At 41.0% G+C, this 17,476-nt stretch overlaps 1 protein-coding gene across 2 annotated transcripts in view; it reads left to right on the forward strand.

The window, feature by feature from the left end:
• The window catches only part of lmo3 (LIM domain only 3), a 61,210-nt gene extending 48,265 nt beyond the window's left edge, over positions 1 to 12,945 (forward strand). For both annotated transcript variants that reach the window (XM_041977585.1, XM_041977584.1), the window contains exons 3-4: positions 3,499 to 3,624; positions 11,449 to 12,945. In XM_041977585.1, the coding sequence (XP_041833519.1) occupies positions 3,499 to 3,624; positions 11,449 to 11,554 (232 nt within the window). In that variant the 3' untranslated portion in view covers positions 11,555 to 12,945. The remainder of the gene's footprint in view (positions 1 to 3,498; positions 3,625 to 11,448) is intronic.
• The last annotated feature ends 4,531 nt before the right edge of the window (positions 12,946 to 17,476 follow it).

Consider the following 17,476-nt stretch of genomic DNA (forward strand, 5'->3'; position numbering starts at 1 on the left):
CTGCACGGTTCCAGCCAGAGCTGCTCATCAAGTGAAGAAAAAACCGCCTCTGTGAGATGCAACAAATCATTTGTCTGTTATTAACCCTGAGCCTGTAATTATGCAGATTGCCATAGATTTTTCCCGGGTGCCTCGAAGTGAGATCTGGGGGTTGTTCTCTGCATGGCAGGCGGACGAGGGAACGGTCATGCATTACTGAACTCGCCACATTCATCATGTTGACTGATGGCACAGGGAGTTGGTCCCCGGGTCCCGGTGGTTAATGTAGTGGGTAATTAACTGTCATTTGCCTAGTAATAGGCCGATGATCAATGGTTTGTGAGGAAACAAATTCTAATCCAGAAGCTGAAGAATGAATGCGGAGGCCAGAGCAGTTGATGTGGTGAGAGGGATGGGAGATGGAGGAGGGCTGGGGAAGGGAAATGGAGCATAAAGCCACCAGAGGAATTTCTCCTTTCCACATCAACTGGAAGGACTGGTGCTATCAGGATGCCATCTGCTCTTTAATGGGATTAATCCTGAAAAACTGGAGGTGGTGGAGGAGGTGACTGGTCCTCAGTGCAAGAATCTGGTTAATAACTACTTACAACATATTTCCCATCTCCCCAGGTTTATTTGCTTCTGGTTTGTGAACGTGGTGGATCTGTTGATCTCTGGCTTTAAAGGATGCAGGAGTCACGCTGAGGACGCGTGCAGTCATTTCATATATTTCATGTAAATGAACCACTTCATGCATGAATTAAATGAATCATATTTGACGTTTTATTTGTTTTATTTATATGAATATTTATTATGTGTTTATTATTATTATCAAATTAAATTGAAATATTTAAATATTATTATAATTATTGTTTTGCTTCAAGTGTTTGCGTATCTATTTATAAGTACTTTTATAGCCGGAGCTGAATGATGAATGAAATGATTCGATGTTGCCGTGTCCTCCTGCACAAATTGTGACGGTTGTTTCACGTCTGTCGGATGCGTATCCGATCCTGAAAAGACTTGAGGAAAAGTTTCTTCATGTTCAGAGCGGGAAACGCTGATAACGACACACAGCGATGGGACTGCATTTTATTTCTTCTTCACATTTTTCTATCTCATTTATTCTGTTAAGCTCAACAACACCACACATTCACAAAAACCACATCTGGTCTTTTTTTTCGTTTATTTATTTTATTTCTTACCCAGTTTATTTGTAAATTTTGTTTACTTTAAATTATGTATTTACATTTATTTGTTATTTATTGTTATTAATTTGTAGTTTATTTTCTTTTAGTTCAGACACTAGTACGGAAGGTTTTTTTTTATGTTTTAATGTCCATTAAATACACTGGGAAAAAAACTGTAATATTACAGTTTTTTCTGTATTATTTTACTGTAACTGTGTAAATACATAAAATTTCCATTTTTTAAAAGGAAAGACAATTTAATCCTACATGAAAAGACCCTTGAGCAAGGCACTTAACCCACAACTGCTCCCAGTGATTGCTAGAGATGGTTAAAGGCAGGGAACAAATTTTCCAACTTGGATCAATAAAGTATATATTGAATAAAATGTTTCATTGGTGATATATCATCTTTTTACATTACACACTAGCTAAATACAAGAATATTCCATAAAACTGCAAATAAAAGCAATTAATAACAGTTTTGTCATTTTTAAACTAATTTTTGTGTGTTTGCCATTTTCAATGTATTAATGGTTCATTTTATTGTTATTATATGTGCTAACATCTCTCATTAAACATTAAAAAGCTAAAATAAAACAAGAGAACCCATGTAAAGGTGAAGATATAAACCGTATTTTCACTATGAAAATTTAAAATTTGGCCTTTGTTGTCTTTTTTCTGATGCCCCAGCTGTTGGAATGAGTCCGTGACCGGTGTGTTTTTTATGTAGTTAGAGAGCTTTCCATGAGGATATGATACCAGTGGTTTATTGACTAAACAGAACTATTTCATATTGAGCGTTCCATCGTTTTGTGACTGGTTTTCAGGTTTTTTTTCTGGTTGGGTTTTTGTTTTTTGTTTTTTGTTTTTGAGGAATTTATTTGGCCCTCTGTCTGGTCCACCAGCTGAGCCAGCTGACACCTCTTTCTCTCCTTTTTAAAGATTTTTTCTTCAGCATTGCAAAGAGACAAATCAACATTCCTTCTGCTTTAATTAAGTCAGCACTTATCTGGTGTCTGGGCCCTCTTCTCCTTCACCCAGCGACCACGTTGTACAACATATCCTTCATTGTCTTCAGGTTTTTGGCAGTGGGCCTTTATTTCATAGGAATTTATGAGGGTACAATCTGTCTTCTTCTTTGCCTCTGGGAAACATGCTTTCTGAAGGTTAATAAACAACCCTGCATATCCCCAGCCCTGAGATCATTTATCAGATTGGGATCTCTTACAGGCTCAGAGAGTGGCATGTCGTTTTATCATTTTAACAACGACTGCTAAAAGTGCCTCAAGAAGTCTGGCTAATAGGTTATTTTGTTATATGATTTTGTTATCAGACATTTTTCCCCTTTCCCTGGTCTAGGTCGCGGTGTAGTAACAGGCCTGAATCCCTAATGAATGCTCACATTAATGTCCCGCAGCAAGCGATAAAATAATAGCTTCCTCCCTGGGCTGCAGTGACGGCCGCGTTCCATTTCGCTCTCTGCTAGAAGCTGTGACCTCCACCATGTTTACTCTTCACTCTCATTTTTGTGACTGATGCTATTTCTACATCAACATTTCACATTACTGTGTTTAGTTTGGTGGACGATTTGTGGACACAAAATAGAAATAAACTAACATTTCCTTTGGGTGATGGAGTCTGTTAATTATATTTTGTAACAACGTTCTCTAGGATTCGTCACTTTGCTTTGAGGTGGTGCAATTTTTAAAAATTTTCATTAGTTTTCTTTGTTAAAGTGTGAAAATATAACCAAATCTAAAAAGTGAGGACACTGTGTAACATGTAAATAAATACCAGAATACAATGATTTCAAAATCTCATCAGATCATATTTTATTCTCAGTAGAAGATAAACATCAGATGATGAAACTGAGACATTTTACCATGTGATGGTAAAATCAGATTCACTATCACCTCATATTTTCCATCACATGGTAAAATCAGTTACATCATCTGACCTGTTGGTTATCTTCTACTGGGAATAAAATATGACCTGATGAGATGTGGAAGTCATTGAATTCTGTTTTTATTTGCATTTTATATAAAGACCCAACTTTTCTGGAATCAGGATTGTACTTATGTTATTTTTACAGAAATAAAATTTACAGTAATAACTTTTAAAATGTGAAATCCATCAGTGTGTCTACAACTTCTTTTATCTCAAAGCCCAAGATTAATAGGAAACTGCTAATCTGGTGAAATAAAATCATATTTTAAACATTAAGAAGTGAATAATTAAATTGAATTACAGTCTCTCCATGTTGTAATTGTTTCTGATGTTAACATTTTGGATCAATAACACAGCTTTTTCTTTTTTGTGTGTGACTTAGGCTATTCGGTGTAACAGGAAACTGTGCAGCCTGCAGCAAGCTGATTCCAGCGTTTGAGATGGTCATGAGGGCAAAAGAGAACGTCTATCACCTGGACTGCTTCGCATGCCAGCTCTGCAATCAAAGGTGAGTTGTTGGACCAGAACGCACATTCCACCTTTAGACATGTGTCCATGCTGTAGGCTGGTTCAGGAAAGAGGTACACTGCTGATAGCCGATGAATGATTTCACAAAAGGAATGTATTACTTATAATGCCGACACATCTAGGGCCTTAAAACTCCTCCCAGGCTTCAGATTCAGGGTTAGATTTTATTATTTAGATTTTAAATGCTTTGATTCTGATGCTGATTCTGATCCTCTATTGCTCTTCAGACAACAGAGTCTCAGGGACAGTATCAGCTAACTAAAACACCTGGATGTTATCTGGATATTAGCAGGGTGTTAGCAGGACGTTACCTGGACGTTAGCAGAAGTTACCTGGATGTTAGCAGGATGTTACCTGGACGTTAGCAGAAGTTACCTGGATGTTAGCAGGATGTTACCTGGACGTTAGCAGAAGTTACCTGGATGTTAGCAGGATGTTACCTGGACGTTAGCAGAAGTTACCTGGATGTTAGCAGGATGTTACCTGGATGTTAGCAGGATGTTACCTGGATGTTAGCAGGATGTTACCTGGACGTTAGCAGAAGTTACCTGGATGTTAGCAGGATGTTACCTGGACGTTAGCAGAAGTTACCTGGATGTTAGCAGGATGTTACCTGGACGTTAGCAGAAGTTACCTGGATGTTAGCAGGACGTTACCTGGATGTTAGCAGCATGTTACCTGGATGTTAGCAGGATGTTACCTGGACGTTAGCAGAAGTTACCTGGATGTTAGCAGGATGTTACCTGGATGTTAGCAGCATGTTACCTGGATGTTAGCAGGATGTTACCTGGACGTTAGCAGAAGTTACCTGGATGTTAGCAGGATGTTACCTGGATGTTAGCAGCATGTTACCTGGATGTTAGCAGGATGTTACCTGGACGTTAGCAGAAGTTACCTGGATGTTAGCAGGATGTTACCTGGACGTTAGCAGAAGTTACCTGGATGTTAGCAGGATGTTACCTGGATGTTAGCAAAATGTTACCTGGATGTTAGCAACATGTTAGCAGAATGTTACCTGGATGTTTGCAGAATATTACCTGGATGTTAGCTGGATGTTTGCGGAATGTTACCTGGATGTTAGCATCATGTTAGCAGGATGTTACCTGGATGTTTGCAGGATGTTATTGTTATTATTATTGTTATTTGTTTGGAAACATATAAGGAATTTGAGGAATATGATAAATAGGAAGAAAAGAATTTCCAAAAACATGCAACAAAGCATTAAATAACTGGGAAATAAAAATATATAACCTTAAAATGTCGATCTATAAATGAATTGTATAAATGAATGATGAATTAACAAAATACATCTTGTTTTGTACTTCTTGCTGATGCAAATTAGAAGTAGGTTAAAGTACAGGTAGAAAAATATATATAAGGTGAATGCCTTATATAACCAACATGAGTAAAGTTAGCTAAACATTATTTGTGCGGTCTTCTGATGCTCTTTAATGTTAAATTACATTTTCTTTACTCCAATATTTTATTTGCCATAAAATATATCATGGCATATATCATATATGAGCCAAAATAAAAAACAAATATGCTTTTCTCAAATGTCAAAAATATGTAATCTTTTATAGAGTTGTATAATGGTCACCAACTGTCTGGCACTAATTGTAACACATAGTGAGTCGCTGTTACAGCCGCTCACGTTAGTGTTTTCTCACAAAGTAAAACTAAAGCATGACTGTGGTTGAAGACAGACTGTAATATTAATAATGTTAAGTTTTCGGTGCTGCAGTGAATAAACCTCCTCCCCTCTGCATTCACATCTCTCCTTCTAAAATATGCCTCGACCTGCAGCTGACAGAGTGATGAACGGTCATTCTGTACTCTCAGATATTTTATACACTTGTGTTATTTCTGCAGTTACTGGCTACTTAGCTAATGCTATGCTAGGTTGGGATAACAGCGATGTTATTGCTAGCATAGACGGGTGTTACGACTGGCCGTTTTTTAGGAACAACTAAGTGTAAACTGCCGACATCAGCTGGTTCTTGATGTGCTATTATGGCAACAAGTCAACGTTGCAATGCTCTAACATTTTACATGGACATCCTGTTCCCGTGCTTCTTACTTCAAAATAAGAGTTCCGCTTACAGCAGTTAGCCAAAACATTACAAAGATGAGCCCCTAAAGCTAATTAGCACAACTTTAGCAATCCAGCGTAAATAAAAGCTGACCGACAAAACAGGCACGCCCCACTCGTCATTACAAATGGCAAGCAGAGTTAAACTGAAACTGGAGACGTGCTGAGTTATTAATTGTACAACATTATTATAAACTTACCTGTGGGGAAGCTCCACTCAGACCACTGTTAATGTAACCCGCCTGTAGCTACTAGCCACCCCTGTTTAAAAGACGGGGGATGACTGTGGGATTGAAGGGAGTCAGAGCTGCATCTAGTGGACAAACGTCACAAGGACATCATTCTGCAGAAGCTTAACAGCATTTACTGTTTTATGAGAAAGTAAGAATAAATCGGCGTATGATCGGCAAAAAAAACGGCCGATATTGGCCATTTTCAAAAAAAGGGCTAATATTGACCGATTTAAATGGCCTGCCGAATAAATGGGTTGGGCCCTAGTTTCTTTATTATTCAGCTGAGAAGTAGGAAACTGTTCATGGATCACGCTGGCACATATCTACCCAAAAGTATTGTTTTTGGACATGCTAGCTAAAGTAAGCTAAATATATCAGTCTCATGTCAGTCGGAATAATGTCACTTTGAGAAGCTGAAGAACAGCCTATATCACTTTTTAGTAGATGGTGTTTGCTAATCACAGCGGTAAAAATCTACTAGTCAGCTGAGTTTACAATATTAATGTTTATGTTTATTCTTTGATTCAGTTTCCCACTAAAATCATTTTAAATTAAAAAATGTAGCTGTTTGAGGCAAATATTGCAATGCTATTAAAATGTGATTAATTGAGATTAATTAATTACTAAGTCTGCAATTAATTAGATTATTTTTTTAATTGAGTCCCACCCCAATATATATATATATATATATATATATATATATATATATATGTATATATATATATAAATTGTCCCCTCGTGGGCGGTCTCTCATCCATCCAAGCTCGGGTCCTCTACCAGAGGCCTGGGAGCTTGAGGGTTCTGCGCCATATCTTTGCTGTTCCTAGGACTGCTCTCTTCTGGACCGAGATGTCTGAGGTTTGTCCTGGGATCTGCTGTAGCCACTCTTCCAGTTTGGGGGTTCCTGCCCCGAGTGCTCCGATGACCACGGGCACCACTGTTGCCTTCACTTTCCAGGCCTTCTCAAGTTCTTTGTTCAGGCCTTGGTATTTCTCCAGTTTCTCATGTTCCTTTTTCCTGATGTTGCAATCGCTTGGTATTGCGATGTCAACCACAACGGCTTTCCTCTGCTGTTTGTCCATCACCACAATGTCCGGCTGGTTTGCCGTTACCATTTTGTCAGTCTGGATCTGGAAGTCCCACAGGATCTTAGCTCGGTTATTCTCTACCACCTTCGGAGGTGTTTCCCACCTTGACCTCGAAAGTCCTTGAACCTTGAAAGTCAAAAATGGATGAAAAGACAAACTAAAAATGTTTAAAAAAACAAAACTAATAAAAATAAAACAAATTCTTTGGTTAATATTTTCTTTTATTCTAGTTTAATTTTATTAAGTGTAGGTTGTTTTCTAATTAGGAGGCTGCGACATTAAACACTTGTTTTCCTCCACACTCTTCATTAATAGACATTAATATCTGACGGTGAGCCAGCCGAGATCCTCCTGCAGCAGCTTTGAACGTTTCATGTCCAGCCTGGTCATGAAACAGGTGATCATCTCCTGCTCTGAATGCAGCTGCTGCTGCTGCCAGCCAACAGCATCAAGAATAAAATTAAATGAACAGCCACAGAACAAAAGCTTTTTTTTTCTTTCTGTCTAAACTGGTATTACACTAATCCTGGTCCATCTGTAAGAATACAAGATTATATATTGGATCTGTCTGCACCTGCTGTGGCCTCCCTCTGTTCAGATGGACATAAATCTGCCACTGTGACCTTCCCACAAGTCACTCTGTCATTTTCCCAACCTGAGCTGGGAAAGGTAGCACTGTAGTGTTCCAAAGACACAGAGCCGGTTCTGAGGACAGGGTGGATGTTGGTGAGGGAGGAATAAAGAAGGGGATATTAGACTCCATCCCACAAGCAGTTAGCCACAGATCAGCCCTGGGGGACAGCTAATCGATGAGACTGTTGTCCAGCCTCATCATCTACCCAGTGCTAGCCCAATTTTCCCTGAAGAGCTGGAGGCCACAGTCTGGAAATGACTGGAGGAAGCTTAGAGGAAGAGGAGGAGGGAGCAGTGGAAGCATGATGGGTCAACACTGATAAAGGGACAAGTTTTAGAAGGAGAAGGACCAGGATAAATCTGGTAAAAATAAAAAAAAAAAGAAAAGAAAAATCTCTCACTGATACACGCATCTCTCTCTGTCACACACACACACACACACACATATATGTATGTGTGTGTATATATATACATATATATATATATATATGTATATATATATGTATATATATTTTAGGGCTGTCAAAAATAATGCGTTAACGGAGGTAACTAATTTATGTAATTAACTGCATTAATATTTTTTAACGCAATAAAATATGCCTATAAAACAACATTAATCATTAAATAAATGGAAAAATAACAAGCCCAATACATCCATCTTTTCTCTGTTATGACAGTGGGACGTGGAGGCGTCTGAGGTGAGATGGAAAAGATGAGCCTGATGGCTCTATGGGTGGATTTAAGGATTAAGAGGACATTGATGAAACAACCCATCTTTTAATGTTGAGAGGGTTTTACACCCGCACTTTTTATTTTATTTTCCTGAGTTAAGCACAAACATGGTTGGTCAAGTTGCTCTCTGGTCTTCTCTGTGTCTGCTCCTCCTCTATTCTCATGTTGTCCGTGAATCATGACGCTGGTGGTGATCAGCTGATCGTCTTTTCTCTCTTGTAGCGTGTGTTTCTTGTTCAGATGAGAAGGAGGAAACTAGTGGTTCATGGTTCACACCATCACATATTTACCCCAAAGTGTTGTTGTTGTTGGCAGGACCTTCTCTAACACAGTAGCTGCTGGTGGTCGACAGGGTTTATACTTCAGCTATGCAGAGGTCTAGAAAAGTTCTCATAGGGGACAAGGCAGGAGCACTGACCAGGAAAAGGAGGGCAAAAATGAGACCTTTGTGTTTTTAGCTCCTCTAGATCATAAGTTTTATCAGAGTTTCTTCATCAGTATCAGCTGTTTTATTTAATTTGTCAACATCTGGCGGTTTTATGACAGATATATCATGTGATAACATATAAGGTTGGTGAGATGATGCTGTATGAATTCTGCATAAAGTACATTACATGCTGCATTTACTGATCCTTGGACATCTGATGTTTACCCCAGGGATGGTCAATTAACACTAAACATTGGGAATGGTGATTAATCATGATTAATTAATTTGATTAAAAATGTTTAATCATTTGACAGCGCTAATATATATGTATGTATATATATATATATATATATATATATATATATATATATATATATATAGACTGGCTATGACCACTGCCAGGCAGAACCCCAGATCCACCACACCAGACAGGACCCCAGGTGCAGGCTGTGCAGAGGCCCCTGAAACAATCCAGCATCTCACAGCAGGTTGCAAGAAACTGGAGAAAAGGTGAAGGCAAGATAGTGTTGTCTCAAGAAAAGACATACTAAAATATTTGCAAAAATATGAGGGGTGTACTCACTTATGTGAGATGCTGTATATATATATAGCTTAAATCTTTCATTTTTAGAAATTAATTTTTTTCTCAGAAATATCCAGTTAGTTTTGGTATTTTGTATGAGCTGCAGAGGTTTAGCTGAATCATTGTAATTGGCCTCAGATGGATGTGAGAAATGATGCTCTGTGGCCTGGAGTCCTGGTTAAACACTGCCAGCCCAGCAGAATGGGCTCATCGGATACCTGAGGTTCTCTGTTAGCAACTCCCAGGGAAGTCAAACAGAGGCCAGGCCATCCCCCATCTTTCCCTTCTCTCTGTTTAACATTGGCTCTGCAGCTGCAGCTCTTGTCCAACCTGCACATGCAGGGAGATAAGCAGCCCTCAGGACAATACAACCAGAGGACCCCCCTCTGCATTCAGATTAATCTAGACTTGGTGAAAGGTCAGGCATAATCAACCCCTCCCCAGCAAACAGCTGAAACAGACATAATGTGTTTGCTACATACCAGCACCCCCCTCATGTCATGGATTTCCACATCCTGAGCTGTTTAGTAGCTCTGCAGCCGAACGGAGGACCTAAAGCAGCTCTGATTGCCCACAGAAAAGCTTCCACATTCTGGAGAACATGAAATTCATCAAGGTTTTTATTTTCATCATCTTCTGACCGCCTCCTTGTTGTTGATTTTTGGTGTGCATGAGAACTGATCACATCTTTCAGAAGAAAAGGTCCCTAGATCCTGCTTTCTGTAGTTGGTGTTCAGGCCACAGCAGTAAACTGCCCTCACTGAATCCGAGACATGTTTTCTTCTTCACTGGATACTGAACCTACACGCATATGAGATCGAAGCACAATGAAGTTCAGTCCCTTAGAAGCAATAAGCTTTTAGTTGAAGGACAATTTTTTTAAATATAATTTTTACAATACATTGTAGAAGATGGCTGTGATGGACTGGCTACCTGTCCAGGTGTACCTGCCTCTCCCCTGCTACCTGCTGGGATAGGCCCCAGCTCCCCCGCAACTCTGAAATGGAGTGGTATGGAAAGTGGTATAGAAAATGAATGGATGGAGCTCAGCTCTCCAGAGGTTAATGTGGTGCAGGATAGACTGAAATATCTGAACACATTAATGATTACTGGATCATTATTTAATATTTACGATTTCTCTCAGGAATTAATGAAGTATTTTTCTTTTTTTATTCATTTAATTATTTTTCATAATTACAATGACTTTATCTTGGTTTATTCCACGTTTTTCTTTCTTTTCTTTCTTTTATTTAAGTACTTATTAGTTGAATTTCGGCCCTGCAATGGACTGGTGACCTGTCTGGGTGTATCTGTCCGGGTGTACTTGTTCAGGTGTACCTGTTCAGGTGTACTTGTCCAGGTGTATCTGTCCAGGTGTATCTGTCCGGGTGTATCTGTCCGGGTGTATCTGTGCGGGTGTATCTGTCCAGGTGTACCTGTCTGGGTGTACCTGTCCAGGTGTATCTGTCCGGGTGTATCTGTCCAGGTGTACCTGTCTGGGTGTACCTGTCCAGGTGTATCTGTCCGGGTGTATCTGTCCAGGTGTACCTGTCCGGGTGTATCTGTCTGGATGTATCTGTCCAGGTGTACCTGTCTGGGTGTATCTGTCCAGGTGTACCTGTCTGGGTGTATCTGTCCAGGTGTACCTGTCTGGGTGTATCTGTCCGGGTGTATCTGTCCAGGTGTACCTGTCCAGGTGTATCTGTCCGGGTGTATCTGTCTGGATGTATCTGTCCAGGTGTACCTGTCGGGGTGTATCTGTCCAGGTGTACCTGCCTCCCACCTCCCTGGAGTTAAATCTCCTCTTATTTCTTTTCTTCTTCTTTTTTTTTTGCCTATTTATTTATAGTTTTGTTTATTCCACCTTTTCTTTCTGTCTTTCTTTTTTTACTTCTTAATTTTGTGTTGGGGGGTTTATAAAATGATGTATGATGAGTGTATGTTTGCCATTTATGTTGCGGCGTGAACACTGATGCTGATGTGAACACGTCCGTTCTGTTTGTTTGTGTCCTGCAGGTTTTGTGTGGGAGACAAGTTTTTCCTGAAGAACAACATGATTCTATGCCAGACCGACTACGAGGAGGGGCTGATGAAGGAGGGCTATGCTCCCCAGGTTCGCTGACCCTCACCAGCCGAGGTGGGGGAGAGGAGGAGTGGGAGGAAGAGAGACTGAAGGAGAGCATGCAATCACACAACAAAATGCACTAATGCCTCCTGTCCAGCTCCACATGTACATAACTACGCCCCCGCAGAGGAACTCTGTACAGAACAGCCACGAGGCGGGAGGTCCTGGAACTGATCACGACATGTTTGTTTATTTAGTGTTAAAGACAGACGCTGCTTCCAGTGAGCTCTGGTTCCACACCAGTTTCTAACAAGTGCTGGTCCTGGTTTGGAAGAAATGTCCTAAAACCAGACTTGTCTCATTTAATCTTTCATGAACAGATCTGACTCCACAGCTCAGCAGATGCTTCCTTTCATCACGTCTCTTTCAGAAACTAAAGTGTGCGCATCCCCTTCTCATGAAATCTCTGTCCTGTAAGACCTCGCAGATGTTTAAGATTCCTAAACTGCTCCCAGACCGCTGAGCGGTGGTCCTGTTGACCCGGTTCTGGTGTCACCGTCTGCAGCCTGTGATTGGCTGTTTGAATATCTAAAAAAATAAATTAAAAACTTTTTCAGGTAAGTGAACAGTTTCTACCGACAGTAAAGTTCCCATTCAGATCCTGATCAGCTGACCCAGATGAAGTGACTCGGTGGAAAAGGAGACAGCTGCTGAAGCTGTTCTCCGTCAGATGTGAAAATACTCATCTAGATGTTGAGCTATTTTATAAGAAAAAAGGAAAAAACTATTTCCTTTGGAGGGCAAGCTTCTTGTTTGTTCTGCAAGGGGTCAGAAACCTGTCAGCTGGAAGCATTTTGGACCAGCAGCACTGAGCTGGGAGAGCTCTTTAAGGCTCATTATAAAACTGTGAGAGCTGCAGTCACAAATATCTGGGCAGTCTGGTTCCAAAGGAGGCTGCATGTTGATTTCCAGTCATCCAAACTTTGCTTCCGCAGCAGAAACCAGGAGAGAGAAAATGATGTTGGAGGCAGGTTGTTGTACACATTGTACAGATGTGTGGGGAGGATGTTTGCTTACCTTTTCTACACTATTTATTTGATAAGTTCATCACCTGTTGTCCAGATATAATACCTTGTTCTGATACTTGAATCCATCAGAGGATTTCTGACTCACTCTTTAGGTTATTTTCTTTAAAAATGTGGTTTTTAAAGGCAGCGATCATTTAAAGGCTGCGGAGGAGAGAAACTTCAGCATGTTAGCATCATTTCTGAGTTCATTTTTTAAACTGTGGCTGTACATAAAAGAAATGTTCATTTCTGCTTGCTATTTGACGATTTTGCTTTTCTGTCATCCAGCATGAGATGGTTATTTTTAGGACAACTCTTGTAAATAATATAATTGAAACCATTTTAAGCACAAATGTAATAAAGTTTTATTGTGTTACCAAAGACTTTGGTGTCTTATTTTACACATTTAATTCAGCTGAAAATGTTCATTTAAATATAACTAAAATTAAAATGTAATGATTTCCAGATCTCATCAAGTCATATTTTATTTCCAGTAGAAGATCACCAACATGTCAGAGGATGTAACTGAGACATTTTACCATTTGATGGAAAATATGAGCTGATAGTGAATCTGATGCAGCAACACGTCTGGAAAAAGTTGAAACAGGAGAAACAAAAGGCTGGAAAAGTACCTGGTACAAACCAGAAACACCTGGAGTGCTTGGGGCTCGCTGTCCTCTGTCCCCCACGGGGCATGGTGGGTGGGTTATGTGTGACGTGACGTGTGTGTGTGGTGGTGAGTGCTTGTGGGTACGGCACAGAGGAGGGTGTGAGTGTGGGATTATATGGGGTGCAGATTGGAGTAGGTCGGGGGAGGGGGTCGATGGCGCCCTGGTTCCCGGGGTGTGCGGCTGGAACATCGGGGTGTGTGCTGGCCTACGCTGGGTGGCTGTCTTGGGGGGGCCTGGTCCTCCTAGGCATGTTGCGGGCCCTCTGCCTTTGGGGGGTGGGGCGGCCGCCTCTGGGCTCCTGGGGCCCTGGGCCATTCGCTCGGGCTGCCCTGGGTGGCGGCTGCTGTTCTTGGCCCACTGGGACCTGTGCCCCGGGACCGTGGGGGGCTCTTGCTGAGGCTCTCCTCTGCCGCCCTTTGGGTGGGGTTGGAGTCGTCTTTGTGGTGGGGTAGCTTGGGTTGGTGCTTCGGGTCTGCTGCTGAGGGCCCGGGCCTCTGGCCCTGGTCTGACTCTGACCTCCGTGGAGGCGTGGTCACATTAGCATGATTTCACTCACCACTCTTCATCACTGATCACTCCTCTTCCTCATCCTCTGCATGCTGACACAGTCACTGAGTTGTCCAGTGGGTTTTTATACTAAGAGATAATTCTTCTTTTTATTTTTCCTGTGAGTTAGTATCTGGTCACTGTTATGTCTTTTTGATTTGGTTATTATTTAAAAACTCTTAATGACTAGTTTTTTTCTGTTTGTGTTAATGTGTTTGTTTTTGTAAAAGTTGTAGGAAATTTTCTGGTGTGTTCATGTACAGGTGTAACAGTTTGTTGTCTGGTGATCGTGTGGATTGAAGGGTCGTTTCCTTCTGTCTGTGATCTTTTTGTCTCCTTTCTTCTTTCCCTTTTGCTCTTTTTGCTCTTTTCCATCTTTGTCTGTCCCCTCCGGTCAGGTCCAGCAAGATTACATAGATTCCGTGATTCAAAGTAAATAAATAAATAAATTAATCACATTATCAAGAGGAGCTTTACCCATAGGCCTCCCCTTGGCAGAGCAAATTTGTTCAGCACGATACAGAAACCAGATTATCATTTTGCTGCTATGATGCTGGACAGGACAAGTTAAAAAAAAAAAAAAGAGCTGTTCAAAAGAATCGATTTGTTCATGAATATCACATCTCTAGAACAGAGGTTCACCAATCTGAGACAAACTAGATATAAAACTGGAGCAATTTTAGAAAAATGTTACTCAAACTTTGAAGATCCACCATCTACAGCAGGGATAGCCAGCGTTGGTCCTCGAGGGCACCAATCCAGCTGGTTTTCCAGATTTCCCTGCTCCAGCACACCTGACTCAAATTAAATGGATCCAACAGCCTATAAGGATCTTCACAATGACTTGTTAGTTTAAGTCAGGTGTGTTGGAGCACAGAAATCTGGAAAACCTGCCGGATTGGTGCCCTCGAGGACCGACATTGGCTACCCCTGATCTACAGTAATATCACCAGAAGATTCAGAGAATCAGGAGGAATCTCTGTGTGCTGGGACAAAGCTGGTTGCTGGTGATCTTCTGCATTAAAACCAGACATGATTCTCTACTGGAAACCACTGCATGGACTCAGGAAGACTTCCAGAAACCACTGTCTGTGAACACAGTTCACCCTGAAACCCACAAATGCAGGTTAAAGCTCCATCATGCAGAGAAGAAGCCAGATGTGAACAGGATCCAGAACCAGCTTCTTCCGTCTTCTCTGGACCAAAGCTCATTTAAAATGTTCTGAGGCAAAGTGGAAACCTGTTCCGTGGTCAGATGGATGAAGATGTGCTCATATTTTCCAGGAAATGGTTAAATGACTCATAGGTTGATGCGATTTATGAACAGTTAAATTGAAAAAACCCAGTCTGGATTTTTTATTTTCAATAATGAAAAAGAAAACTGGATTTCATAGGAACCTACATGTTGTTAAATTGTGGGTAAGTTGATCAGACATATGATGTTTGATACAGCAGAATGAATCAGTAATGATCAGGATGGTTTTGGTAACTTGTCCGTCTGTTTAAAATTATATAAATAAATCAGACGTTACAATCAAACACTTAATCAATTCTGAAGAAATCTTATCAACAGATACTTTATTGCTCACATTTGAGCAATTTTTGGATGATTACCTTTTACATCTACTTGAGTAATGTTATTTTGACGTAAATCTACAGCGTTTGGCTACTCTACCAACTTTTACACAGTTTCCCAGCTATTTTAAAAACTGGTTACAGTGTATGAGTGTGTTTAAGATGAAGCTCCAGCATTATTTTATACAAGGAAAGTCTCTGTCAGTGCAAGTCTCCCAGCAAACCTTTTCTTTTGCGACAAAGTCCATCAGCAAACTTCACGTCTCCAGCTGTTTAATGTTGGATCTTTTTATATCTCATAACATTAATTTCCTTTAGTGAGCATCTTCTAAGGAACCGGTGAAGTCTCCCAACACTGACCCTATATCCACTGAAAGACAGGAATTAAGTCCTGTTAAAGTAAGTAATTTATTTATCCCATGATGAAAAAAAGGTTAAAGAAAATCTTTGATTTAACTTAAACTGCTGGAAGATCATTTTCATCCCCTCTCATTCCATTTCTCAGAAATCCCTCTCTCCTTATTCATTCCTCATTCCCTCTCTCCTCCTTCCCTGTCTCCTCCTTCCCTGTCTCCTCATTCCTCATCATTCCTTCTCTCCTCAGTCCCTCCTCACTCTTCTCTCCTTAGTATCTCTCTTATCATTCCTGCTTTTCTCATTCTCTCTCTCCTCATTCCCTCATTATTCCCTTTCTCCTCAGTATCTCTCTCCTCAGTCCCTCTCTCCTCAGTCCCTCTCTCCTCAGTCCCTCTCTCCTCAGTCCCTCTCTCCTCAGTCTCGCTCCTCATTCCTGCTTTTCTCATTCCCTCTCTCCTCAATCTCTTTCTTCATTCCCTCTCTCCTCATTCCCTCATCATTCCCTCTCTCCTTAGTATCTCTCTCCTAAGTCCCTCTCTCTCCATTCCCTCTCTCCATTCCCTCTCTCCTCAGTCTCTCTCCTCATTCCTCTCTCCTTAGTCTTTCCTCATTCCTGCTTTCCTAATTCCCTCTCTCCACATTCCCTCATCATTCCCTTTCTCTTCATTCCTCTCTCCTCATTCCCTCTCTCTTCATTCCTCTTTCCTCATTCCCTCTCTCTTATCTTTCCATCTCTCCTTAGTTTCTTTCTCCTCATTCCTGCTTTCCTCATTCCCTCATCATTCCCTCTCTCCTTAGTCTCTCTCTCCTCATTCCCTCTCTCCTTAGTCTCTCTCCTTAGTCCCTCTCTCCTCATTCCCTCTCTCCTTAGTCCCTCTCTCCTCATTCCCTCTCTCCTTAGTCTCTCTCCTTAGTCCCTCTCTCCTCATTCCCTCTCTCCTTAGTCCCTCTCTCCTCATTCCCTCTCTCCTTAGTCTCTCTCCTTAGTCCCTCTCTCCTCATTCCCTCTCTCCTTAGTCCCTCTCTCCTCATTCCCTCTCTCCTTAGTCTCTCTCCTTAGTCCCTCTCTCCTCATTCCCTCTCTCCCCAGTCTCTCTCTCCTTATTTCCTTTCTCTTCATTCCTCTTTCCTCATTTCCTCGCTCCTCATGTTACTCTATATTTGTCCTAAACAGACCTCATCCGGACGAGTTTGTAACTGAAAAGTCTTTTTCAGACTAAGTGTTGATACAGTCCCAGTTTCAGAAAATACTGTGTCTGTCCAGGCTACTCCCACTAATGGTTCGTATGATTTCTTCTCCTACTATCAATATATTGGTAATAAGAAGTATGGTAGGTGCTGAACTAGCAGCAGTGCCTTTTGAACTGTCTTATTCTCATTCTTTAAAACTTTCTCCTGTCCTGCCTGGGACCAAACTAACCCAGCACAAGGATTCGGTTCAAATCAATGTGTCCGTCATTAACCTCAAAGCATCAAGATTCAGGACTGATAAGGATGAAGGAGACCAGGACGCTGCTGGATCTCAGAAATCTTCTTTTTCATGTAGCAGGGTAAAGTCTAACAGATGTTCATTTAGGCCTTTTAACCTCAGTTTACCAGCTCAACCGTCCAGAGAAAATGACTGCAATTCAACTTTCAAACACACCGCACATTTTCTTCTATACAAACACCATTTTTTGCAAACACTATTGAGCTCTGTCATACTATATCACAAACCAGATGTCGTCCTCGAGCCGCCATCGTTCTCCTCTGGTAATTCATAC

The sequence above is a fragment of the Melanotaenia boesemani genome, chromosome 23, assembly GCF_017639745.1.
Source record: "Melanotaenia boesemani isolate fMelBoe1 chromosome 23, fMelBoe1.pri, whole genome shotgun sequence".
In the NCBI taxonomy this organism is placed as follows: Eukaryota; Metazoa; Chordata; class Actinopteri; order Atheriniformes; family Melanotaeniidae; genus Melanotaenia; species Melanotaenia boesemani.